Here is a 26,621-nt window from a genome sequence, read left to right on the forward strand (position 1 = left end):
TTAGAGGCCTTAAAGATGAAAAAATAATAACATAGCCCCTATCTCACCTGATCTTAACCATATCAAGAACTTGTAGACGCTTTTTAAATGGGAAATTTACAGTAAAGTAAAACTGGACACCTCTCTGAGCAGTGTCTGTGAGGATGTGGTTGGTGCTTCCCAAAAACGTGATAGTCAATAACTTATAAAACTCACAGGCTCCAAGGATGGAAAGCTTATGACTGGTATTGAAAAGAAGGGCGGCTATATTGGCCATTGATATATTATTTTAAAATTTCAGAAATAAAATGTTTTACTTTTTGAGTTGTTTGGTTGTTGTTTCACTTAACAGAAGAAAATAAACAGCCAAGATGGGAACATTTAAGTTTTTCATTTAATTGCATAATAATTCTGCACAGTAATAGTTGACCAATAACAATGCACACATAAGTATTTTCCTAACAAAGACAAAACCTCACTTGTACTTCCTTAAATCGGGTTTCAGGTTTATTATCCTTTTGGATTGACTGACAGCACTATGGTTGTTCAAGAATAGGATTAATCATCAAAAATACAAAGTGCATAGTGTAAGTAGAATCATGTCCAAACAGCAAGCACGTTTAACCAGGCACTGTACTCAGATGTCATGTGTACTTATCTAATATTAGATTATTGGAGCAATAAAGCAGCCTCATAAAAATATCTTAGACAACGAGCCCACTTCGGTAGGTGAACACGTGCTTAAGTTCCATAATTAAGAAGATTTCTCTTTAATAAAAAATGAGGCAACTCAAAACACAGAAATCAACCATTCATTTACAAACAGAAACAAGCCTTGAATTCAGAATTTGGATTTAGTTGTAAAATCTGCAGTGAATAGTTTAATACTACCCTTGCTTGCAAAAAAAATAAAAAATAAAAGTAAAAAACAAAATAGCAGCAATTAAGGTGCTTTTGTTGCAGTACATCACAATGTATTTACCGTATTCAATCACCATGTGAGGGAGAATGATGAGACAGACGTTTACTGTAGATCAATTGAATCTTGGAATTTTATTTACAGACTGAGACTATCACTCCAATTTTTAATCATGTATAACGGAAAACAGCACTGATGAAGCTTACCATCATCACATTAGGTAACGTCAGACGCAATTAGCCCGCTGACTGAGAGTGCAGCATGTGTAAAATGGCGCTGTTCTTTTTTTTTTCCTTTCCATTTTGCTGATCCTCTCAAATTGAATTGCAGATGGATGGAATGGAACTGCGGATATTAGGACATTCAACACGAATTTGATCTTTTGCGGATCGATGGACTGATCTTTCATTATCACCTCGTGTTATTTTCTATATTTTAGTGTTTGCTTAGCCTATATGCCCAAACTCGCTTTAAGTTTACATGTTAAGCATATTTCTAGAGCTGCAATAACTTAAAATGGCCAAATGAAAATCTTTTCAGGCTGAGCTAGGCCGTATATTTTGGTATACTGAAAAATAAATTTGGAATAGTTTAACAAAAAAGGTGCAAGTAGAGTTATTACTAAGGCCGTTCAGCCAGAAATGCATTAACGTTGATTGTGCACTGTCTGTTCATGCACGAATAAAGAAACACCGTTTGCACCCAGCTGGATTATTTTCCTCATTGTTTGTTATGCGGCCGGGGCAGGGCCGACATCAGAGTCTGGTCAGCGGTCAGGTCAGGTGGCGGTGAGCTGGATTTTCAAGAGTTATTTGTGCCCCAGGACCAGGGGCAGAACAATTGCGGTTGCAGGGGTTACCATTGCGACTGGACCCATGGGTTCAGGAGGGCCGAGGACCACAGCCAGTGGCATCGGCAATGGCTGCAGGCCACGCGACCGCTGTGGAGTCTGTGACTCAGGGGGGTCCGGTGCCAGTGCTGCTATGTGTATGAGCCCTGTTCGGCTTGAAACGCGTAAGACGCAATGATTTTAATTATTTGTATTTTTATACACCAAAAAAATGTATAATGATTTTATCAAGTCCGTGAATATCCTGGAATTGGAATAATATATCTTCAGGTGATTGATGTATACTGTTTTTTGCCTAGTATATTATAATGTACGGATGACTATGAGCATTATATTATAATATTTGGAGAACTATGGGGAGTGTATTATAATGTATGGGGAGTGTATTATAATGTATGGAGGACTATAAGCAGTATATTTTAATGTATGGAGGACTATGGGGAGTGTATTATAGCGTATGGAGAGCTATGGGGAGTGTTTTATAATATATGGAGGACTATGAAATGCATTATAATATTGGATATTATATCATCGGTATATTGGAGTATGGGAAAGACGGGGTGCTGAGGGAAAAAGCCAAGTGTCAGTGTAATTATCCTGTACCCTGAAGGGGGGCCCAGGTCCAAACTTTGCACCGGGGCCCACTGAGCTCTAGTTACGCCACTGCCCAGGACAACTGTTAGGCTGAAGTCACACTTGCGACTGACCCGTGCGTGACTCATGCAAGTCTCGTATCGCAATACCCGACACGGCAGCTGCTCTCTGGACAGAAGCGGGTCAGCTTCATGTATTTCTTTGGAGCTGAGACGTTCCTGTCCAGAGAGTAGCAGCCCGTGCCGGGTGATGCGATGCGAGACTCGTGAGTGACATGTGAGTCAATCACAAGTGTGACTCCGGCCTTAGACTTCAACACCCCACAGAAGCTTTATGCTTGGATGTATGGTCCTCATTTTCACAGCTAAGATCTATAACTTTAGATATTCTTTGACTTCAGGAAGTACTTAAATGTTAATCTTAATTATATAAATTGTAGAAAAGCATGCATTTTTGTTATCTTATACAGTAAAGTATGTGTTTAAACATACAGTGTGTGAATCAAGAAAATAATAATCAATGAGATTTATTGCAGTATAAAAGGATGTTAGTGGGGTTTTTTTTAATAGTTTTTGTGAAAAAGACGCATTTTCAAAAAGGAAGCTGACAATTGATACCTGCGTCTTGAACCACGGGCCGCGTGTATTAGACACTGGCTTTAGATGTGTTTATCAGACAGGTATGGGTTACTCAGAGAAAACATGTACTTATAAGTTGGCCGGGTACAATGCTGCATAGGTGACTAATCCAAGAGGCGGTCCTGGCAGCTTCTTCCTATCTGCTCCCCATAAGTGCCCAGTTACATACACACGAGAAGAGACTCTCAGAGCTAGGTAGAATCCGCTGGATCCGCCTATTGGACAAGCCACAGAAGAAGCAAGTTCACCAAATGGCTTTTAAATGCATGTTTTTTCTGAAACATTTCACCGATTGCGAGTAAAACATTCCTACAAGTAATAGTAGAACCAGTGTCTGATACCTGCGGCCCAAGGTTTGGACACATCATTTTAAACTTTATGTATTAAAAGGAATATATACAGTATATACTGTATATAATGAATTTAGTCTGGTGTATTTAAAATGAAATTCCAGCTAGCATATACAAAAAATGATCATCTTCACTCTAACCAGTAAACATATAGTTTTAAAGATCCTTCAGTGGTGAAGCACTTTGAACAATCTGTTACTCACAAAGGTTATCAAACTTAAAACAACATATCAAATATTAAACACCAGTGGGAATTGAAGACTCTTAAACAACATGAAGAAAAGATAGAAAGATAGAAAATCCAGCAATCCATTCCTCTAAAATCAAATTCTATATTTAACCCTAGAACGCGCAACCATGGTAATCTACCATAGAAAACAAGTAACCTAGCAGGCCTGCGAGGCCCCGGGTATGCGTTCTAGAGTTAAGCATTAAAATTCCATATAAAATTGCATGTTCCAGGCTTACGCGTTTCGGGCAAGGTCCTTACTCCTTGCCTACGAGTAGAGACCTTGTCCGAAACGCTTAAGGCGGGGCTGGAAGCCTGGAACATGCAATTTTATATGGAATTTTAGTGATTAAATAAAGAATTCGATTTTAGAGGAACGGAATGCTGGATTTTCTATCTTCTCTTTGTATTGAAATTGTGGTTAGCAGCCCCGTTAATCCCTGCACCTGTGGATTCATTAAGGAGAGTGGTGAGCCTGCATAAAAACTTTTTCGTCTTTCTTAACCAACATGGCTTTCAATGGCCATTCTAATGATTGTCAGTGTCTGCCCTCCTCAGATTTCAGATATCACACTGCTTTAAGGGTACTTCTCACATAGCGAGATCGCTAGCGAGATCGCTGCTGAGTCACAGGTTTTGTGACGTACCAGTGACCTCATCAGCGATCTCGCTGTGCGTGACACTAAGCAGCAACCTGGCTCCTGCTGTGAAATCGCTGATCGTTACACACTGTTCTGGTTTATTTTTTGGTCGTCGGGCTCCCGCAGGGCAGCACGCATCGACGTGTTTGACACCTTACCCAACGACCTGTTCGCGACTCACGTAGGCGCGCATCTTCGTTGTTTTCCGCGACCTCTCTGTTCCAATTGGTGATTGCTACTGCGTTTGGATTGGCTGCTTCCATCCTCTGAAATGTACTACGATCTACAAGCCAAAACAAAGGGCTAAATTCACTTGTCCTGGACCGCGTGTAGCAGCAGATCATAATACAGTCCATTCTGCATCGCTTCATCCGTTCAACAGGTCTTCTGGATCTGCAAATCAGAACAATGGATGGAAGAGCTATTATGTTACCTTCTCTAAAGGCAAGGCCGCCCAGTCACAACGCAGTTCCGACCACCAGTCGGAGCAGAGGGGGCGCAGAAAAGGCAATGTAGATGCACGCCTTTGTTACTAATCAAGATTTGAATCGTGCTATGTGACAGGGTCCCAGCGACCGCCGATATCGTTGTACAGATCGTTATGGGTCGCCATATTGTTTCTGCATCGTTGGGAAGATCTAACTGTTTGACAGCTCACTAGCGACCCTGTAGCGACGTACCAGCGATCCTGACCTGGTTGTATCAATGTCGAAATCGCTGGTACGTCGTTTAGTGTGACGGTACCCTTAGACCTGGCAATCAGTGATGTTGGGAAATTGCAGATACCACTGGTAGACACAGACAGAAAAGGGCCCCTGTGCAATAACAATACATGGGAATTTTTAGCCCAAGAACTCATCAAAATGCACAATCCCACCTGTTTTGGAGGTGTTAGTGGCCGCCTTACTTCTTGAGACCCTGTACGGCCACACAGGTTGCACCAATGATATATTCGCTCCTAGCAGGTACTGTTGTCTTCCGTCACGTGCATAAAGATGCATAATTTTCGTCTGGTGTTTGATATGTCATATACTATTATACCTTGGAAAACCATGAAGACAACACATACGTGCTCATGAGCAGCAGGTCATTTACGGGGTTTAATCGCTGGTTTCTTGTCCTCTGTTCCAGTAATTTCTGGTGCCAGTGTTTCAGTGTTTCCAATAGTAATCTGCAGTGTAGTACAGTGATCCACATGAAGCCTACTGTTTATTGATTGGAATGAAGATCTTCGCCCCTTCTGTGCCATAACTGGTATTTCGGACATGTGCTCTAGTCTGGGTCCAACATTATTAGACTTGTAGGAGCTGCATCTGGGTGTAATTAGTGCTCACTCCATTACTTTAATGGTGGGACACCAAATCCTCATCTAACTTTTGTAAATCTTTATGTAACTTTATAATTTCCTCGGCACATTCTCGGATTTGTGCAGCCTCCTCTGTCTTACATCCTTCCTGAATTTCCTTTGCTCCCTTTAAAATAAAAGTGGCATCAACGACTATAAACAAAGCAGCAAAAACTCCTGAAACGACTCTAAATACCTGGGCCCCTCGAGCTGCTATCTTTACACCCTGAGCCGCCGCGGCTGACACTTTTCCCAGCTGAATCATTCTGCCAACCTCTATTGCAGCATATACACCTCTGCCCCCAACCCTGGCAGCATCAGAACCGTCTACTGCTTTTTGTTTAGACATTATGTCAGTAACTAACAAATCCAACTTTTTGGAAGTTTTTTCAAGTTCATTCATATCTATATTCACTGTCTTTACAATCTCTTCTACTCGGCTGCACTTGTTTCTTATATTGACAGTATCGGCTATAGAAGCCGATGCCCCTGTGAGTCCACCAATGGCTGCAACACCCGCCCCGATACCACTGACTACCAAAGATGCTCCTGCCGTAAATGGGGCCAAAACAAGGCCTGCAATGGTGGTGATGCCTCCAGCAAGTCCAACTGAACTTCCCGCAACACTGGCAATGGTGGCCGCTCTGTGAAAATCGTCCAAATCATCAGCGATTGTTAGCAGTTCTTTGGAGCAATCTGATATACTATTCAGCAAACAGGTCAAAATTCCTCTAAGTTCTTCAATGGAGACATCCAGCTATAAAATAATGAAGAGAAAACGAAAAGGAAGATTCAGTACAGTCTGGTATTTTATTTTCACTCACAATGTCTAAAAAGCAAAAGATTCATAGTTAAGACCATTTATGAACAATGCTGGAGGAAATAGTAATATTACAGTGGCCCTATTGTCTTGTCTTGTTTAGACTAACAGGAACCCCAGCAAGCCGATATTTGGGAAGTAATGGTAAATAGACTGACTAAATCTCACACTTATGATTTCCATGATTTCCATTGCATGGGTTGGGGGGTGGGGAGGAGGGTGTCTGTAATAGATATAGCATCATGACCTGGGATCTGATACTGAGTGTAATATATTTTATATATATTTTATATATATATATATATATATATATATATATACAAACTAGCTATAGTATATAGTAACTGTCTCTGTCTCTCTACCAGTCTCTGTCTGTGTGTCGCTGTCTGTCTGTTCCTCTGTCTGGCTCTTTCCTTGTCTGTCTGTGTCTATGTCTCTGTCTGTCTGTTTATATCTATCTGTCTGTATTTGTATCAGTCTATCTGTCTCCATCTCTTTATCTGTCTGTCTCTCTCTATCTCTGTGTCTGTCTCTATGTATGTGTCTTTCTGTCTCTCTCTTTGCCCGTCTGTCTTTTTGCCCATCTGTCTCTTTGCTCGTCTGTCTCTTTGCCCGTCTGTCTCTTTCCCGGTCTGTCTCTTTCCCGGTCTGTCTCTTTCCCGGTCTGCCTCTTTCCCGGTCTGTCTCTTTGCCTGGCTGTCTCTTTCCTCGGCTGTCTCTTTGCCCATCTGTCTCTTTCCAGGTCTGTGTCTTTCCTGGTCTGTCTCTTTGCCTGGCTGTCTCTTTGCCCAGTCTGTCTCTTTGCCCGACTGTCTCTTTCCAGGTCTGTCTCTTTCCATGTGTGTCTCTTTCCAGGTCTGTCTCTTTCCAGGTCTGTCTATGTCTTTGTGTCTCTGTCTCTTTCTGTCTCTCTCTATCCGTCTCCCCACTGACATCTTATTACCTCACACATAAGCTTCTTATACAAACAGTATATTTTGTTCCTATAGCAACCACTGACAGTTGCCATTAATGGCCTGTAGCTCCCACCTCTATTTAGTTTAATAGAGGCAGGATTTTGGAGAGCAACTGGAAAGCGCGGGGTTAAATTTTCCCATCAAAACATAGTCTATGACGTTAAATGAGTCACATGGAGTGTCTGTGCAAAATTTCGTGATTGTAAATGAGAAGGTGCGGATTCCTTTAAATACATACACACATACACATCTAATGCCCTGGAAAACCAGGTAGATGTACACATAGGCCCCCGCATAACAAAAATCCCACAAAGGGTTAAATCAGCCAACCTGAAACTCTAGTCACCCCCCCAGGGAAGGACAGACACACCAGTGGGCGGGACCAGGCTGTTAGGGAACGCCGACCTAGGGGGTCTAGAGAGCCCGGGGCGGGAAAACAGTCAGGTGAGTGAACGTTCAAGTTCAAGTTGGAGTGGAGGTGCCAAGCTGACAGGTGCCAGGGTCAAAGCCCTGACACCTTGGCTAGGTGGCAGACAGTAGCCAGAGTCTGCAGGAGACGGGATGATGGCTTCCGGAGATCCGAGGTGGACCGGGAAAGGGTTGGAGCCTGCCGGTACCGACACCAGAGAACCGATACGGAAACCGTGCCGAGAGGGGGTACTTGGACCCTGAACCCAGGACCGGCACCGACGGCCTAGCTAATTAACCAATTGAGGGCAGGATTTTAGTTCCTGCCCCAACCTAAGTCCCGAAAAGTAGACAACCACCCACAGAGAGGGATAGGGCAACCGCCAGGGCCCGTAGATCCCAAGGATCAGCGTCAGACGTGCACGGCTCCCAACCAAAGGACCAGGAGCGGACTCCCGTGTTTCAAACCAGGAAGTCCTATCTACAACACACTGAGTGCAGAAGAGAGAGACTTTGACTACCAGCCTGGGTGTGGGATCAGATACTCCCGTCTGCAGCAGCCGGCCACCATCACCTTGGTTTAACACAGGACTTGTGTGCTTTATTCGACCGTAACATCCCCGGCCTGGCCGGGTGCGCCGGCCCCTGCAATCACCATCCTCAGCATAGAGCCACTGGGCCCCGGAACATCCATCCCTACCCACGGAGGGATTAACATCCAGCTGCCAGCCCAACGTCCCCGGGATCCCCACAACGGCAGCGGTGGTGCTGCATCTCACCACACACCGTGGGTGGCGTCACAGACATTTTACAACCAATCCCGTATAAATATGTCCCCCTTTATTCGGCGTGTCTGCGCGACCCCCAGGTCTGGAGAACCCCTCGAGCCATACCGTAGATCCGGATCCGAGTAGCACTGGCTGCTGGCACGGGGGCGGTACACACACATACACTCAGCTTTACATATTAGGCTAGCTGTAGTACCCGGGCGTTGCCTGGGATAGTAACTGTCTCTCTCTGTCTGTGTGTCACTTGTGGCGCCCTGGACAAGCCAGGTTGTCACAGGTACTGCAACAACACAACACACCCCACACCCCGGCTAGGCACATCTAGGTCAAACAAAAATCCTTGTTGCCTCCCTCCAGGGGCTGATGTCCACACAAGGGGGTGGAGCCAGGCGGTTAGCCCCACCCACCGAGGAGTTCACAGTCCTGGAGGCGGGAAAAGGAAGTGAGAGGAGATCAGTTTGAGGAGTTGAAGAGTGAAGTGGTAGAGGAGCAGCCTGACCGTGTCCGGGTGCGTGGCCCGGGCACATACAGCAAGGTTGGCAGACGGTGGTGACCGTCTGCAGGAGGGGCTGATTGACGTGAAACGTAAGGACCGGGGACGGGCGGTGGCCCGCCGGTACCGGATCGGGGAGCGAAGAGAAGCCAGCACCATTTGGCAGGGCCTACAGACCCCAACCAGGCTTGGAGTCGCCGTAAAACTGGTCAAATCCGTTAGCGAAGGGAACCTCCGGAAGTTCCCAGCAGTGAAGACCCGATTGAAGGCAACCACTCAAACCGTGAAGGGAAATACAGTCACCGCCAAGGCTACAGTTCCCAGGGCCAGAGCCTAGGGGCAAAAGGGGCTCCCTCAGCCTCCATCCAAATAACAGAGAAAAATGGAGAGGGGTGATATGCCGCGCCAAAAGATCACTTGTAATGTCAGATTAACGTGTTTTTATTATTGGCATAGGTCTACGCGTTTCAGGAGCTCTGCTCCCTTCTTCAGGACCGACAAGCATCAAAGAAACATCAAATCTACAACTGTGACAGTAGACATACATTAAATAGCCACATTGACGTCACAAGGACCATCCCTCTTAGAAAAAATGAGCGGGAAACAACGGAGCAATGCAGTAAAGTCATGACGTCATGGATACAATTACAAATCTGAAAATAAAGATGTAAGGATATATACATACAAAGAATCGCATAAAATAAATATTAAAATCTGTTCAAAAAATGTGTATTTGTCGTGATTTGTGTGAGCAAAAATATTGTCTAAAAATGTGGATTATATATAATATAGTACAGTTAGGTCCAGAAATATTTGGACAGTGACACAAGTTTTGTTATTTTAGCTGTTTACAAAAACATGTTCAGAAATACAATTATATATATAATATGGGCTGAAAGTGCACACTCCCAGCTGCAATATGAGAGTTTTCACATCCAAATCGGAGAAAGGGTTTAGGAATCATAGCTCTGTAATGCATAGCCTCCTCTTTTTAAAGGGACCAAAAGTAATTGGACAAGGGACTCTAAGGGCTGCAATTAACTCTGAAGGCGTCTCCCTCGTTAACCTGTAATCAAAGAAGTAGTTAAAAGGTCTGGGGTTGATTACAGGTGTGTGGTTTTGCATTTGGAAGCTGTTGCTGTGACCAGACAACATGCGGTCTAAGTAACTCTCAATTGAGGTGAAGCAGAACATCCTGAGGCTGAAAAAAAAGAAAAAATCCATCAGAAAGATAGCAGACATGCTTGGAGTAGCAAAATCAACAGTCGGGTACATTCTGAGAAAAAAGGAATTGACTGGTGAGCTTGGGAACTCAAAAAGGCCTGTGCGTCCACGGATGACAACAGTGGTGGATGATCGCCGCATACTTTGTTTGGTGAAGAAGAACCCGTTCACAACATCAACTGAAGTCCAGAACACTCTCAGTGAAGTAGGTGTATCTGTCTCTAAGTCAACAGTAAAGAGAAGACTCCATGAAAGTAAATACAAAGGGTTCACATCTAGATGCAAACCATTCATCAATTCCAAAAATAGACAGGCCAGAGTTAAATTTGCTGAAAAACACCTCATGAAGCCAGCTCAGTTCTGGAAAAGTATTCTATGGACAGATGAGACAAAGATCAACCTGTACCAGAATGATGGGAAGAAAAAAGTTTGGAGAAGAAAGGGAACGGCACATGATCCAAGGCACACCACATCCTCTGTAAAACATGGTGGAGGCAACGTGATGGCATGGGCATGCATGGCTTTCAATGGCACTGGGTCACTTGTGTTTATTGATGACATAACAGCAGACAAGAGTAGCCGGATGAATTCTGAAGTGTACCGGGATATACTTTCAGCCCAGATTCAGCCAAATGCCGCAAAGTTGATCGGACGGCGCTTCATAGTACAGATGGACAATGACCCCAAGCATACAGCCAAAGCTACCCAGGAGTTCATGAGTGCAAAAAATGTGGAACATTCTGCAATGGCCAAGTCAATCACCAGATCTTAACCCAATTGAGCATGCATTTCACTTGCTCAAATCCAGACTTAAGACGGAAAGACCCACAAACAAGCAAGACCTGAAGGCTGCGGCTGTAAAGGCCTGGCAAAGCATTAAGAAGGAGGAAACCCAGCGTTTGGTGATGTCCATGGGTTCCAGACTTAAGGCAGTGATTGCCTTCAAAGGATTCGCAACAAAATATTGAAAATAAAAATATTTTGTTTGGGTTTGGTTTATTTGTCCAATTACTTTTGACCTCCTAAAATGTGGAGTGTTTGTAAAGAAATGTGTACAATTCCTACAATTTCTATCAGATATATTTGATCAAACCTTCAAATTAAACGTTACATTCTGCACTTGAATTCTGTTGTAGAGGTTTCATTTCAAATCCAATGTGGTGGCATGCAGAGCCCAACTCGCGAAAATTGTGTCACTGTCCAAATATTTCTGGACCTAACTGTATGTGTGTAGGGACCAGAACTCACATACATTTCTAATTCGTGTGGCATATTTAAGGATATGCAAGGAAGAGAAGATCCAGTGTGGCCACCAAGGCATGTGATATATTTACATAAAGAAGAGAACATAACTGAAGTGAACAGCTGTGAACCAGGGGGTGAAGCGACTACCAATAGAAAGTGAAACTAGGGCCGATTTATATAGATTTTTCTAACTAAAAAGAACCAGGAATGAGGATAGTGAGAAAAGTATGTGAAACCGCTACAGATCCTCATCACTGACAGTGGTTCACCGGAGTTCAATAGCGTCCAAGCTGGGGAGCGGGTTACCGGTGGGAAGCCACCAGAACCGAGAACACAACACAGGTGCAGGGAAAGGCAGTCACCGCCAACCTACCGGGAGAAGAACCACCGCAGCCGTCTGTGGGACCTGTCCATCCAGCCGTTTGTTTTACCGGAGACTTTGTATTCATCATTGGCTGAGTGAGTACCTCTGTGCCGTGCGGCACCGCGCTGCCCCCGGAACCCTGCACCTCACCAGGCCCCGTAACCCGCCTGCCATCCTTCCCTCACCGGGCCCCGGGACAACTAACCTCCCTACCCACGGAGGGGAAAAACAACATCCAAGCTGCTCCCTGTCATCGCTCCCGGGATCCCCGTCCAGAGCAGCGGTGGTGTCACAACCTCACCACAACCGTGGGTGGCGTGACGGACAATAAATCCCCAAAACCAAACCCCTTTTCACTCTCGGGCGAGGAGCGCCGCTCGAGTCCCCGGGATCTGGCCCACCGCTTGAGCCACCACCGAGCAGCAAGCGAAGCAGCAGCAGCGCCGGACCCGAGCGTGTAGTGCGAGCGCAGCGTCATCCTCCCCGCCCATGACACACTGTCTGTCTGTCTCTCTGTCTGTGTCTTTCTTTGTCTGTCTGTCTGTGTCTATGTCTCTGTCTGTCTGTTTATAGCTATCTGTCTGTATTTGGATCAGTCTGTCTCCATCTCTGTGTCTGTCTGTCTCTCTCTCTGTGTCTGTCTCTATATGTGTGTCTGTCTGTCTCTCGCTTTCCCCGTCTGTCTCTTTCCCCGTCTGTCTCTTTGCCCGTCTGTCTCTTTGCCCGTCTGTCTCTTTGCCCGCCTGTCTCTTTCCAGGGCTGTCTCTTTCCCTGTCTGTATCTCTGTCTGTCTGTCTTTCTCTATCCGTCTCACCACCGACATCATATTACCTCATACATAAGCTTCTTATACTAACAGTTTATTTTGTTCCTATAGCAACCACTAAAGAGTTGCTATTAACAGCCTATAGCTCTCACCTTTATTCAGTTTAATGGAGGCAGGATTTTAGAGAGTAACTGTAAAGCGTGGGGTTATTTTTTCCCATCAAAACATAGTCTATGATGTTCCCTGGGTCACATGAGGCGTCTGTGCAAAATTTTGTGATTTTAAATGCAACTATGTGGATTCTTTTAGCGGACGTACATACACACAGCTATATATATATATTATATACAGTGCTGGCCAAAAGTATTGGCACCCCTGCAATTCTGTCAGATAATACTCAGTTTCTTCTTGAAAATGATTGCAATCACAAATTCTTTGGTATTATTATCTTTATTTAATTTGTCTTCAATGAAGAAAAAAAATTTTCATAAAGCCAAATTGGATATAATTCCACACCAAACATAAAAAAGGGGGTGGACAAGAGTATTGGCACTGTTTGAAAAATCATGTGATGCTTCTCTAATTTGTGTAATTAACAGCACCTGTAACTTACCTGTGGCACCTAACAGGTGTTGGCAATAACTAAATCACACTTGCAGCCAGTTGACATGGATTAAATTTGACTCAACCTCTGTCCTGTGTCCTTGTGTGTACCACATTGAGCATGGAGAAAAGAAAGAAGACCAAAGAAATGTCTGAGGACTTGAGAATCCAAATTGTGAGGAAGCATGAGCAAACTTAAGGCTACAAGTCTATCTCCAAAGACCTGAAAGTTCCTGTGTCTACGGTGCGCAGTATCATCAAGAAGTTTAAAGCCCATGGCACTGTGGCTAACCTCCCTAGATGTGGAAGGAAAACAAAAATTGACGAGAGATTTCAACGCAAGATTGTGCGGATGTGGATAAAGAACCTCGACTAACATCCAAACAAGTTCAAGCTGCCCTGCAGTCAGAGGGTACAACAGTGTCAACCCGTACTATCTGTCGGGGTTTGAATGAAAAGGGACTGTATGGTAGGATACCCAGGAAGACCCACTTCTTACCCCGAGACATAAAAAAGCCAGGCTGGAGTTTGCCAAAACTTACCTAAGGAAGTCTAAAACGTTTTGGAAGAATGTTCTCTGGTCAGATGAGACAAAAGTAGAGCTTTTTGGGAAAAGCCATCAACATAGAGTTTACAGGAAAAAAAAAGAGGCATTCAAAGAAAAGAACACGGTCCCTACAGTCAAACATGGCGGAGGTTCCCTGATGTTTTGGGGTTGCTTTGCTGCCTCTGGCACTGGACTGCTTGACCGTGTGCATGGCATTATGAAGTCTGAAGACTACCAACAAATTTTGCAGCATAATGTAGGGCCCAGTGTGAGAAAGCTGGGTCTTCCTCAGAGGTCATGGGTCTCCCAGCAGGACAATGACCCAAAACACACTTCAAAAAGCACTAGAAAATGGTTTGAGAGAAAGCACTGGAGACTACTAAAGTGGCCAGCAATGAGTCCAGACCTCAATGATTTGATTTTTGTTTCATGCTCTTTTGTGTTTTTTTCATTGAAGACAAATTAAATGAAGATAATAATACCAAAGAATTTGTGATTACAATCATTTTCAAGAAGAAGCTGAGTATTATCTGACAGAATTGCAGGGGTGCCAATACTTTTGGCCAGCACTGTATATATATATATATATAGATATATATATATATATATATATATATATATATATATATATATCTATATATATATATACACACGCACACATACAAAAAACCTTTATATAAAGCGATTCTTGGAACATATCTAGTATTACAATCCTATTAGTGATGTAAGGTGCAACCTCTCATGCTAAACCAAAAGCAAGAAATCTCTAATTCGAAAAGTTTACTTTAACATTTAACAGCCGCACGTAATATTTACATTTCACTAACCGGAGTGGAATATTGCTCTGTTGACTTACACATTTTATTGCAGAAAGCGTTTCAAAGTCTCTACTTGAGCAGATAACATCGTAAAGTTCAGTATAACTAGCATTAGCAGAAAATAGAATCTTAAAGGGAATCTGTCAGCAGGTTTTTGCTATATAATCTGAAGACAGCATGCTGTAAGGATTAAATGAGAACCTGTCACCAGATTTGTCCCTTATAAGCTGCAGCCACCACCACTGAGCCCTTATATACAGCATTATAGAATACTCTATATAATTGTCCAGGCCACTCTGTAGAATGTAAAAAACAGCTTTTATTATACTCACTAGGGGGTGGTCAGGTCCGACGGACATTGCTGGTCTTGGTGCAACGCCTCCTGTCTTCCTTTCATCGCCGTCCTGTTTCCCAGCTCCATGTGGATGATGTGTCCTACATCATCCACAATGGGGTCTCCATTGCACTCCAGCATACGCGCACTTTTCTTTGCCCTGCTGAGGGCAGATAAACATATGTTAGTGCGCATGTGCAGACGATCTTTGACCTTTCCTCATGCCTGTGCATTATAGTACTTTGCTCTGCCCTCAGCATGGAAGATTAAAGTGCGCAGGAGCGCAATGGAGGCTTCTCTGTTCTCTATGTAGAACGCATCATCCACATGGAGCTGGGAAGGAAGAGAGGAGGTGCTGAACCAAAACACGTGACACCCATTGGCCCTGCAAGTGAGTAGCATAAAAGATGTTGTTTACATTCTACAGAGCGGCATGGGCTCTTATATACAGTAGTCTGCAATGCTGTATATAAGGGCGTACTGCTGGTGGTCGCAGTTTATACGGGACAAATCAGGTGATAGGTTCCCTTTAACACGTTTCTCTTATCAAGGTCCTTGGTGTTATTTACTTGCAATGTATGTTTTAGCACCAAGAGATTATCATTGCCATGACTAACTTGCCTGCAATCACTCAACTGACTGTGCCCTTTTCCGTGATTAGCAGAGCACTGTCTATAGACATTAAATAAAGATCCTGGTGTAGGCGGGGCAGCTCTCTCAGCTCTGCTGCATTGCTAAATCAAAACCTTTGTGTCAGAACTGCTGTACACAGAAAACTAAGTGATACATTGTTGGAAAAAGAGTGTCTTTGCCTACATTATGCTGCACTCAGAGGTGCTAGCAAAAACCTGTTGACAGCTTCCCTTTAATATTGAAACAGACCTGTAACTTCCATACATGTGGTTTCTGCTTACGTTAAAATTTGTTGCGGAAGTTCAAAGACTAGACCACAAAGTCTTGATGTGCATACACTATTCACAATTACACAACAATAATCAAATACATATTTGTTTCCCTAGTTCATCAGTTTAACACATTATCACCACAGCTAGTTTTAGCCTTCATGATGCCGGTTTTTAATCCCTACCTTTTTGGAGCCATAACTTTTTTATTTTTCCATTGTCATAAGCATATAAGGCAATTTTAATGGCATAGTATTGGAATAGTGTTGGGCGAGGACTAAAGTGCTTGAGTACTCGTTACTCAAGACAAGCAATTTGTAATGCTCAAGTACCCGTCTAAAGTAAAGAGTATAATGGAAGTTATTGGGAAATCATTTTTCCATCAGACCCTGTCAGGAGGGAGAAGGGGCTCAGAGTGCGAGAGAGAGGGAGAATGCCCCTGAAATACTGTATGCTGCGGGTGGAACCTGCACTTTCCAGCTTGAGACTGAGACCTACTACAATATCTCGACATTTATTTGCTGAAATATTTTGTGCTGCTGGATAAAGAATTCTATTTCAACTGTGTAACCAGCCACAAGACCATACCCCTGAAATACTCTGTGCTGCCGGTGTTTGTCCTATCACAATATTCGTATCCTGAAATCCTCTGTGCTGCCAAGGGGCCGTAACATCATTCACAGTGCATTGCTCCAACAGTGACCTACCACAACATCAGCTTACTGTTTACTGAAATATTCTTTGCCTCTGACCTCTGTGATAACACGCTCCGGGATCGCCTTTGCTGGGTTCAAAGGGCACGTATTCACCTCAGGCAGACAGCCGAATTCAAGGTGTAACTGACGCTTCGTCAGGTTTATTGCAGTGAAGCATAAACAAAAAGAAAAAAAAACACCAACAAAATAAATCCTTGCCTGTCCGGCACTAACTATACAGGATAATATCCTAACTACCAACTGGAGGGCTTCTCCCTTCCAGCTAAACCATACAAACATCAGGCACTGCTCCCACTCACAAGTGTCTCCCACACAGACAGGCTTACTGTGTTCCCAGATGGAGACCCTCCCCCAACTTCCCAGATTCCTTTTACCTCCGTCCTTCACCTCCCATTAATCCATTAGTAGCCAGGTGATCCTGACCAGGCTAAGTCACATAGGACCGATACCGGGGTGAGATATACCTGCCCTCATCCACTAATCCCACATGAGTCTCACACCTCCTATAAGACTTTGACTTTCCTCTTTGCTGCTGGAAGACCCTTCTTCCTCAACTATGAAAATCTGTGACATACTCTGAGGTCAGAATGCTCTGTGATGCTGATGACGCCACTTTACTCTCTCCATTCTATAGACTCAGCATAATACTGCCATATAGTAATCAAATTGCACTGTATAGACCCAGCACAATACCACCATAAAGTAACTGGATTACTCTGCAACATTTGACCGTTTCACTCAGTTGTAGCAGAAATGGTCAGATGTAGCAGAGCAGAGACAGTCAGCAACTGTACATCTGTCTCTGTTCTGCTACATCTGACTGTCTCTTTCAGATGTAGCAGAACAGAGACAGTCAGATGTAGCAGAGCAAATCTGGTCAGGGACACTACATTTGTCTCTGCTCTGCTACATCTGACTGTCTCATTCAGATGTAGCAAAGCTGAGACAGAGAGATGAAGCAGAACAAAGATGGTCAGAGATGCTACATCTGTCTCTACTCTGCTACATCTGACCATCTCTACTTAACAGTAAACTGTAAAAATCCCCTTTCTTCTATCGACAGTGAGTGCCCCCTGGTGCTTAGTATGATGCTCCCACACGGCCCCCTTACACAGTAGTATGTACCCATACAACCCTTTTTGGGGAATCACTCACTTAAGCTTGTTTCTTGAGGTAAAATCAGGAGCACTTTCAATTTAAGAGTATAACAAGTTTATTGTATACACATAAACCTGCTCTCCAGCAACAAAACATAAATCTTCTTGCAGCTACAAAAGAACACAAACCCAGTTTACAGTCCTTTCTGGTCAGGTCAAGTGGATCCTCTTTCTCTCAGACAATCCTTCCAGAGACATCCCAGCCTCTGCATACTGACCATGTGCCAAAGAAAAAGAGACCATTATAAGATATAGGACCCACCATGGGTGGAGGTATGTGAATAGGCAGACACACCCTAATGAGTCTCTTATGTCCCCACACAGCCCCCATATAGAGCCCATAGGGCAAAGGCAGTAAGATTGAAAAAAAGAAAAAAAAACAGCTACTCACCTAATCTTGTTCCCCCGCAGCTCCAGTCTGCTCTGTGAGCTGAGGCACAGCTGGTGCAATGATGTGTTGTCCTTGTTCCTGCTACGCTCTAAAATGCACAAGCTCAATGATGGTAGAGGGAGCCATCAGCGTGGTGTGGTATGCCACTCCATAAAACCTTTCAAATTTCCTGGTCTGCACCAGGCAGCCAAAGGGCCTCATGTAACCCAGAGGCTGCACTTTGCCCATGTACGGATTAGACTGTTGGCTAATCCCACCTATATTGGCGGTTTGGCTGACTTTTGTCTAATGTGTATGGGGTCCTTTGGTGTATGTGTCGTGGGCGGAGGAGGGGACGCTGCGCTCTCCCACTGCTCGGGTCCAGCTGCTGCTGCTGTTGCTGCTGCTCGGTGGTGGCTTGAGCGGTGGGCCGGATCCCGGGGACTCAAGCGGCGCTCCTCGCCTGTGAGTGAAAAGGGGGTTGATTTTTGGGATTTGATATTGTCCGTGACGCCACCCACGGTTGTGGTGAGATTGGTGACACCACCGCTGCTCTGGACGGGGATCCCGGGAGCGATGACAGGGAGCAGCTTGGATGTTGGTTCTCCCCTCCATGGGTAGGGGGGGTTGGTTGTCCCGGGGCCCGGTGAGGGGTAGGGATGGATGGCAGGCGGGTTACGGGGCCTGCTGAGGCGCAGGGTTGCGGGGGCAGCGCTGTGCCGCACGGCACAGTGGTACTCACTCAGCCAATGATGAACACAGAGTCTCTGGTAAAACAAACAGCTGGATGGACGGGTCCCACAGACGGCTGTGGTGTTTCTCCTCCCGGCAGGTTGATGGTGACTGCCTTTCCCTGCACCTGTGTAGTGTGTACAGTTCCAATGGGTTCCCACCGGTAACCCGCTCCCCAGCTTGGATGGGTGCTGAAGGAGCCCCTTTTGCCCGCAGGCTCTTGCCCTGGGAACTTTAGCCTTGGTGGTGACTGTGTTTCCCTTCACGGTTTGAGCTGTCGCCTTCTATCGGGACTTGGCTGCTCGGAAACCCAGGAGGTTCCCTTCGCTAACGGATTTGACAAATTGCACGGCGACTCCTAGCCTTGTCGGGGTCCGTAAGCCGTGCCGGATGGTGCTGGCTTCTCTTTGTTCACCGGTCCGGTACCGCCGGGCCACTGCCCGTCCACGGTCCTTACGGCTCACTCCAGTCGGCCTCTCCTGCAGACGGTCACCACCGTCTGCCAACCTTGCTGATCCGCCCGGGCCACACACCCGGACTACCTTCAGTCTGCTCCACTACCACCTTCCTCTCCCTTTCACTTCAAACTCTCAACTCCTCTGCTTCCTTTTCCCGCCTCCAGGACTGTGAACTCCTCGGTGGGTGGGACCAACCACCTGGCCCACCCCCTGGTGTGGACATCAGCCCCTGGAGGAAGGCAACAAGGGTTTTATGTTTGGCTTTGGTGTGCCTAGCCGGGGTGTGGGGTGTGTTGGTGTTGTTCTGTGACAACCTGGCTTGTCCAGGGCGCCACATATGAACACAGGGAAGTACTTTGAGTTATTCAGTAGGGAGTTGTATTCCACTGTAAAGGATCCAGATAACACAGGACATGTGTATAGTTACAAAGTTACGCAAGTTGAAAAAAGACCTAGGTCCATCTAGTTCAACTTTCCTCCACCAATTATACATTTTGGTCACTAAATCATTTATAACCGACAATGTTGTGTGTACTGAGGAAATCATCCAGACCCTTTTTTAATTGTTCTTATAGTGTCTGCAATTACCATTACTACCTCTTGTGGTAGGTCATTCCACAATCTGACTGCTCTAACTGTAAAGAACCCTTTCCTATTTAGCTGCTGGAATCGCCTTTCTTCCACCCATAGAGAGTTCTTCCTGGTCCTTAGTATTGTCTTTGGAAGTAATAAATCATGTGCTAGTCCTTTATATTGATCGCACATGTATTTATACACATACAGTGCCTTGCGAAAGTATTCGGCCCCTTGGAATTTTTCAACCTTTTCCCACATTTCAGGATGCAAACATAAAGATATAAAGATAAAAACTTTTAATGTTATGATGAAGAATCAATAACAAGTGGGACACAATTGTGAAGTTGAACGAAATTTATTGCTTGTTTTAAACTTTCATAAAAAATAAATAACTGAAAATTGGGGTGTGCAATATTATTCGTCCCCTTTAAATTAATACTTTGTAGTGCCACCTTTTGCTGCCATTACAGCTGCAAGTTGCTTGGAGTATGTCTCTATCAGTTTTGCACATCGAGAGACTGAAATTCTTGCCCTTTCTTCCTTTGCAAACAGCTGGAGCTGAGTGAGGTTGGATGGAGAGCGTTTGTGAACAGCAGTTTTCAGCTCTTTCCACAGATTCTCGATTTGGATTCAGGTCTGGACTTTGACTTGGCCATTCTAACACCTGGATACGTTTATTTGTAAACCATTCCATTGTAGATTTCGCTTTATGTTCATTGTCTTGCTGGAAGACAAATCTCCGTCCCATTCTCAGGTCTTTTGCAGACTCCAACAGGTTTTCTTCAAGAATGATCCTGTATTTGGCTCCATCCATCTTCCCATCAATTTTAACCATTTTCCCTGTCCCTGCTGAAGAAAAGCAGGCCCAAACCATGATGCTGCCACCACCATGTTTGACAGTGGGGATGGCATATTCAGAGTTATTATGAGCTGTGTTGCTATTATGCCAAACATATCATTTGGCATTGTGCCCAAAAAGTTCGATTTTGGTTTCATCTCACCAGAGCACCTTTATCACATGTTTGGGATGTTTCCCAGGTGGCTTTTGGCAAACTTTAAATTACACTTTTTATGGATATCTTTGAGAAATGGGTTTCTCCTTGCCACTCTTCCATAAAGGAACATCAAAGAAAAAAATGGAGGAGAACAGGTTTTATGCCGCGCTTGAAGACCACAGACATTGATGTCGGAACAGATGATTCTTTTATTGTTTCATTCCTACGCGTTTCGGAGATCCCAACTCTCTCCTTCTTCAGGGAAAGAAGAAGAAGAAGAAGGAGACAGTTGGGATCTCCGAAACGCGTAGGAATGAAACAATAAAAGAATCATCTGTTCCGACATCAATGTCTGTGGTCTTCAAGCGCGGCATAAAACCTGTTCTCCTCCAGTTTTTTCTTTGATGTTCCTCTTGTGTAGCAGGGCTGCTGCTGGACCGCTTGGGCGCTCATTCTTGCTATCAATGGTGTTGTGACTGGCACAACCCGATCAGGTGAGTGCATTACTTCTTTATGATTTTGCCCAATATATCGGGTAAGACCCTATTGCGCCTTTTCTCTCCCATATAGTCTACTCTTCCATAAAGGCCAGATTTGTGCCCTATGGACAGACTCTCCCACCTCAGCTGTAGATCTCTGCAGTTCATCCAGAGTGATCATGGGCCTTTTGGCTGCATCTCTGATCAGTCTTCTCCTTGTTTGAGATGAAAGTTTGGATAGACGGCCGAGTTTTGGTAGATTTGCAGTGGTATGATACTCCTTCCATTTCAATATGATCACTTGCACAGTGCTTCTTGGGATGTTTAAATTTGTGGAACTCTTTTTGTAACCAAATCCGTCTTTAGGCTATGTGCGCACGTTGCGTCGGAGTACCTGCAGTTTATTCTGCACGTTTTCCTTCCCTTGGTTTTTGACCAAATGGCTTGTGACCATTTTTTAGCGCTAAAAACGCATGCGTTTTTACCGCGTTTTTACCGCGTTTTAGTGCATTTTTAGCGCTTTTTACCTGCGTTTTCACCTGCGTTTCTGCAGATGCGTTTTGTAGATCAAGACACTGAGAAATAAAGTTGAAATAGTCAAAAAGAATGATAAAAGAGAAAAAAAGTATAAAATTAACTTTTAATAAAACTATATGGAAAATTATCAATTTTAATGAAATAATAGTGGTTATGCACATTTTAACAGAAAAATAGGTAAAGTTTTTAATTTTTTAACATTTAAATTTTCGGTTATTGTGTGTGTGTAAAGGAACATTATAACCCATTAATTTTTGGCCAGAAAAGCATGCGTTTTTGGAGCCAAAAACGTAGTGGAAAAGCAGGTAAAAAGCATGCAAAATGCAGGAATTGTGATTTTGGTTGCGTTTTTGCCATTTCTCATTGACTCCAATGTTAAGGAAACGCTGCAGAAATGGCAAAAACAACTGACATGCTGCTTCTTTTTCAGCATGGTTTTTGACCACAAATATGCAAATTAAACGCTGCAGAAAAAAAAGCAAAGTGCAGACAGGATTTCTGCTTTTCCCATTGACTTTGCTGGCAAACAAAAACGCATGCGTTTTAGCGCAAAAACGCGGCTGCTGAAAACGCTGCAGAAACGTGGGAAAAAACGCAACGTGCGAACATAGCCTAAAACTTCTCCACAACAGTATCACGGACCTGCCTGGTGTGTTCCTTGATCTTCATGATGTTCTCTGTGCTTTAAACAGAACACTCAGGGTATGTGCGCACGTTGCTTTTTACCTGCTTTTTACCTGCTTTTTTGCTGCTTTTTCTTCTGCGCTGTTTAATGCCAAAATGGATGTGTTCTTCTATTCAAGCAAAGTCTATGGGAATTTGGGTTTCTTGTTCACACTATGTTGTTCAAAATGCTGCCTTTTTGTGGCAGAACTTTGGTCAAAAACTCAGCTTTTCAAAGAAGCAACATGTCAATTGTTTTTGCCATTTGGGTTTTGCACTGCAAAGCTGAGTTTTTGACCAAAGTTCTGCCACAAAAAGGCAGCATTTTGAACAACATAGTGTGAACAAGAAACCCAAATTCCCATAGACTTTGCTTGAATAGAAGAACACATCCATTTTGGCATTAAACAGCGCAGAAGAAAAAGCAGCAAAAAAGCAGGTAAAAAGCAGGTAAAAAGCAACGTGCGCACATACCCTGAGACTATCACAGAGCAGGTGCATTTATACAGCGGCTAGATTACACACAGGGGCTTATATTTATCATCATCAGTCATTTAGGACAACATTGGATCATTCAGAGATCCCCAATGAACTTCTGGAGTGAGTTTGCTGCACTGAAAGTAAAGGGGACGAATATTATTGCACGCCCCATTTATCAGTTATTTATTTTTTAAAACGTTTAAAATAAGCAATACATTTCGTTCAAATTCACAATTGTGTCCCACTTGTTGATTCTTCACCATAAAATTTTCATTTTTATCTTTATGTTTGAAGCCTGAAATGTGGGAAAAGGTTGAAAAATTTAAGTGGGCCGAATACTTTTGCAAGGCACTGTATAAATGACATCTTCTCTGAGACGTCTTTTTTCTAAGCTAAAAAAAAAATCTAACTTTTCCGGCCTCTCATCATATGTGAGGCCTCCATTTCTTGTAGTAGTCTTGTTGCCACCTTTGATCTGACTCTAACTTCTGAATGTCCTTAATAAAATGTGAAACCCAAAACCTTACAAGTGAAGAGGCCTTTATTTTGTAGAAACTTAGAAAATTGGTGTTTTAGTGAATTATACAATTTTAGTGACAAAATTAGTTCTTACCAACTCCAGATTATTTTCCTGATCATCTGCCTATGACAAGAAAAGTAAAAATGTACAGAAATTAAGTCAGGTCAAATAAAAATATAAATAAAAGCGTTTAGGAGTAACACAGAAGAGGATCTTCTTTTGCTCACCATTTCAGGACTTCAGTTTTACTTCAATTAGAAGAGGAATCTTGAATCTTTTTTCCCTATTTCAGTTTAAGACAAAAGCAGGAAATATTGTACTTTTTTCAAGTGTTTTGTGCCAGAGCGAAATGCAACTAATGACACAGTCCGGGTGTATATCCGCGTACTGGGCCGGGTTCCAATAAGCCATTCTACCATGAACAGAGTTTTGTGATCTTAAAGAGTAATCGTCATTTTATTTTATTTTTTTTATATATATGTAAATCAATAGTATGTGACTAGATATCAATACAGTAAATGCATTCGAGTGGAATTGAATCCTGCACAAAGTTAAAAAAATCCACATTTGCAAAATTGTTGGGCGCTGGCCGCCATTTTTTGGAACTGTAAAGGGCCGTTCAAATATACATAAAAAATATCCTTATACTCACCTTGGGCTGAGGCCACACGGGGATTACTGCGAGTCCTCGCATGACACTTGGCTCATGCTCGCAGCACAGCGGGAGCTGAGTGTCACGCGAGCGTCATGCGTCTGTGGTCCGATTGTGTGATCAGACCACAGTTGCGGACGGGAGGGCCGGCGCTGCGGAGGAGAGGGAGGGATTTATCTTCCTCTCTCCTCCATTGCCGGCTGATGCGAGAATCGCACTGCACTCGCCTTACACTGGTGTAACGCGAGAGCATGCAATGTTTCAATCGCCCCATAGACTTGAATGGGTGCGAGTGGAACGGGATCGCATTCCACCCGCAGCATGCTACAACTGTTTTCACAGTCCGATTAGGGCTGAGAAAAAATTGCTCATGGAAACTGCCCAATAGAGTAATATTGGTCCGAGTGGAATACAATTTTTTATCGCATTCCACTCGCTCCGTATTACTCGCCGTGTGTGCTGACCCTTACTTCTCACCTCTCCAACTGCTCAGCTACTCACCATCACCCGTCCCGTCCTCATCCCATTTTCAGATCACCGTTGGCCACACTGAAATCTAGGTTTCAATATTATCTGTATCATCCAATACCTGAATCTGGAAATAAAAACCAACTCTGCCATCCACACTGCCAGTACTGAGCCCAAACATGCTGTACACAGATCCCTGATTACCCACATACTGACCACCACTGTACATAGTATAATAATCTACTTGATAAACCGGGAAGTGATGTTATAGCTGCAGGGTATTACATGGAAACTTGCTACCGGAGGAACTTCCAGTAATACCAGGCCTGGCTGCGATTACCTACATTTGTGGTGCACCTGAGGCTTCTGGTCGCCACAGGGTACTGTGTCTCATTTAAGGCACAATATCCATCCTGGGTATGGAAAGGTTAATGTCTGATATGTCTCACTTAAACCACACAGTCAGAGAATGAGTCAGCAACTTCCTTGCATAACACATACAACAAGTAGATTCTCACTAATTAGACCAGGGGTGATCACCATGACAACTGGAAAATCCCTAGCTTGGAGACTCATCCAGAGGGAGGGGGGAGCACAGGTAAAATACAGGAGCAGACACAATTTCTTTAGATCAGTCTGGGACACAGAACAACATGGTCGTCCTGTCCACAGGGAGTGCTTCAGAGAACCTGTGGATAGCACTGGCCAGGCCGGGGGCAGGCTGGAGACACCAAGAGGAGAAGTAGACTGGTACCTTTAGATCTTGTGGGACGGAGGAGTTCTACAGCAGTCACTGGGGAGAAGCAGGCGGCTGCTTCAGGGCTGGCGATACTACAGGGTGCAGAGTCCTAGGGCAAGTTATACTTCACGTTGTTTGCCAACATCTGCAGGACGGAAAGATTTCAGGTCTCCCATCCACGACCCAAATAGCTCGAGGCATAGTGATACACTGGATTCGGGACTGAGTTCAGTGGCTCGTCCCAAGGCGAGGATCCACTTCACCTGCGACAGAGCTTAACTTAACAACTTAAACTTAAACAACCAAGGGGGTCCCCAAGGTGCTTTATGCCACGGGTATCGACACAGCGCATGTTAGAGAAGGAGAGACCCACAGAGACTGCCATACCGAACCTAACCTCTGACCTACCCGGGATCAACCGGAGCTTCATCGTGGCAGAGACCAGTAGCCCGGGTGCGGTGTTGAACCAGTAAGTAAAGACTTGGAACCCACACCTATTGACTCTGACTTTGATTGTGGTAGCCCTGCGCTCCGGCGCTCCTGGGGACTGCCGTGCCCCTGCATCCTCCTGGGGCCCGCTCCACCTGTGGGGAGCGATACCATCCCGGCTGCACCCGACATCTGCCCCGGTGAGAGATCCTGCAGCGGTGGCCCCCATCCCTGGCCGCGTACCACAGGTGGTGTCACGATCCTAATAGACTATCCTAACCCCAGACTACTACCTCTATCCTCTCTACCACCCTTCAATCCTCCTTCCTGTACACCTCGGGGCAACGGAACCAGGACAGGCCTTCCCGTGACAACGCAGAGGATCTGCACCCCACCTGGTAACGAGTAAATTAAAACACCTGCCCTGTGGGGCGCTACACATTGAACTCCGGAGCTCTCACCTGAGCTTCGGAATGCAGCCTGGACTGAACTTGGGGTTTGCAGGACTGAACCGCAAGTGCCAACTGATTCCCCGGCGATTGCGGTTCAGTTCATGTCACAGCTTCGGAGAGGTCAGGCTGAACTCCAGAGCTCAGGTGACAGCTTCATGATATGAACTGCAATCGCCGGGGACTCAGTCGGCACTTGCAGTTCAGTCCTGAAAACCTCGAGTTCAGTCCAGGCTGCACTCCGGAGCTCAGGTGAGAGCTCCGGAGTTCAATCCAAGTAACCGCAGCCAGGACCAGGTATTACTGGAGGTTCCTCCAGTAGCCAGTCCGACACTGGAAACAGGTGCGGCCATGCAAAACTTCATCACCCAGCTCTCTGATGCTTCTG

The 26,621-nt window shown here is 44.6% G+C and overlaps 1 protein-coding gene across 2 annotated transcripts; it reads right to left on the minus strand.

The window, feature by feature from the left end:
• Positions 1 to 376: 376 nt before the first annotated feature.
• Positions 377 to 23,781, minus strand: LOC142296892 (uncharacterized). 2 transcript variants are annotated; one of them, XM_075340994.1, is made up of 3 exons: positions 23,724 to 23,781; positions 23,590 to 23,619; positions 377 to 6,302 (listed from the first exon to the last, which is right to left on the minus strand). In XM_075340994.1, the coding sequence occupies exons 1-3, from the start codon at positions 23,724 to 23,726 to the stop codon at positions 5,544 to 5,546; spliced, it is 792 nt and encodes a 263-aa protein (XP_075197109.1). In that variant the 5' UTR covers positions 23,727 to 23,781; the 3' UTR covers positions 377 to 5,543. The 2 variants fall into 2 exon arrangements, with proteins under 2 accessions (XP_075197109.1, XP_075197110.1); XM_075340995.1 differs by lacking the exons at positions 23,590 to 23,619; positions 23,724 to 23,781 and adding an exon at positions 14,910 to 15,055.
• Positions 23,782 to 26,621: the final 2,840 nt, after the last annotated feature.

The sequence above is a fragment of the Anomaloglossus baeobatrachus genome, chromosome 3 (genome assembly GCF_048569485.1).
Source record: "Anomaloglossus baeobatrachus isolate aAnoBae1 chromosome 3, aAnoBae1.hap1, whole genome shotgun sequence".
NCBI lineage: Eukaryota > Metazoa > Chordata > Amphibia > Anura > Aromobatidae > Anomaloglossus > Anomaloglossus baeobatrachus.

Coding starts and splice junctions, on each gene's coding strand:
- LOC142296892 (XM_075340994.1), bottom strand. Junction 6,303..23,589: donor AGGAAAATAATCTGGAGTTG/GTAAGAACTAAT, acceptor ATTATTTTATAG/CTGGATGTCTCCATTGAAGA.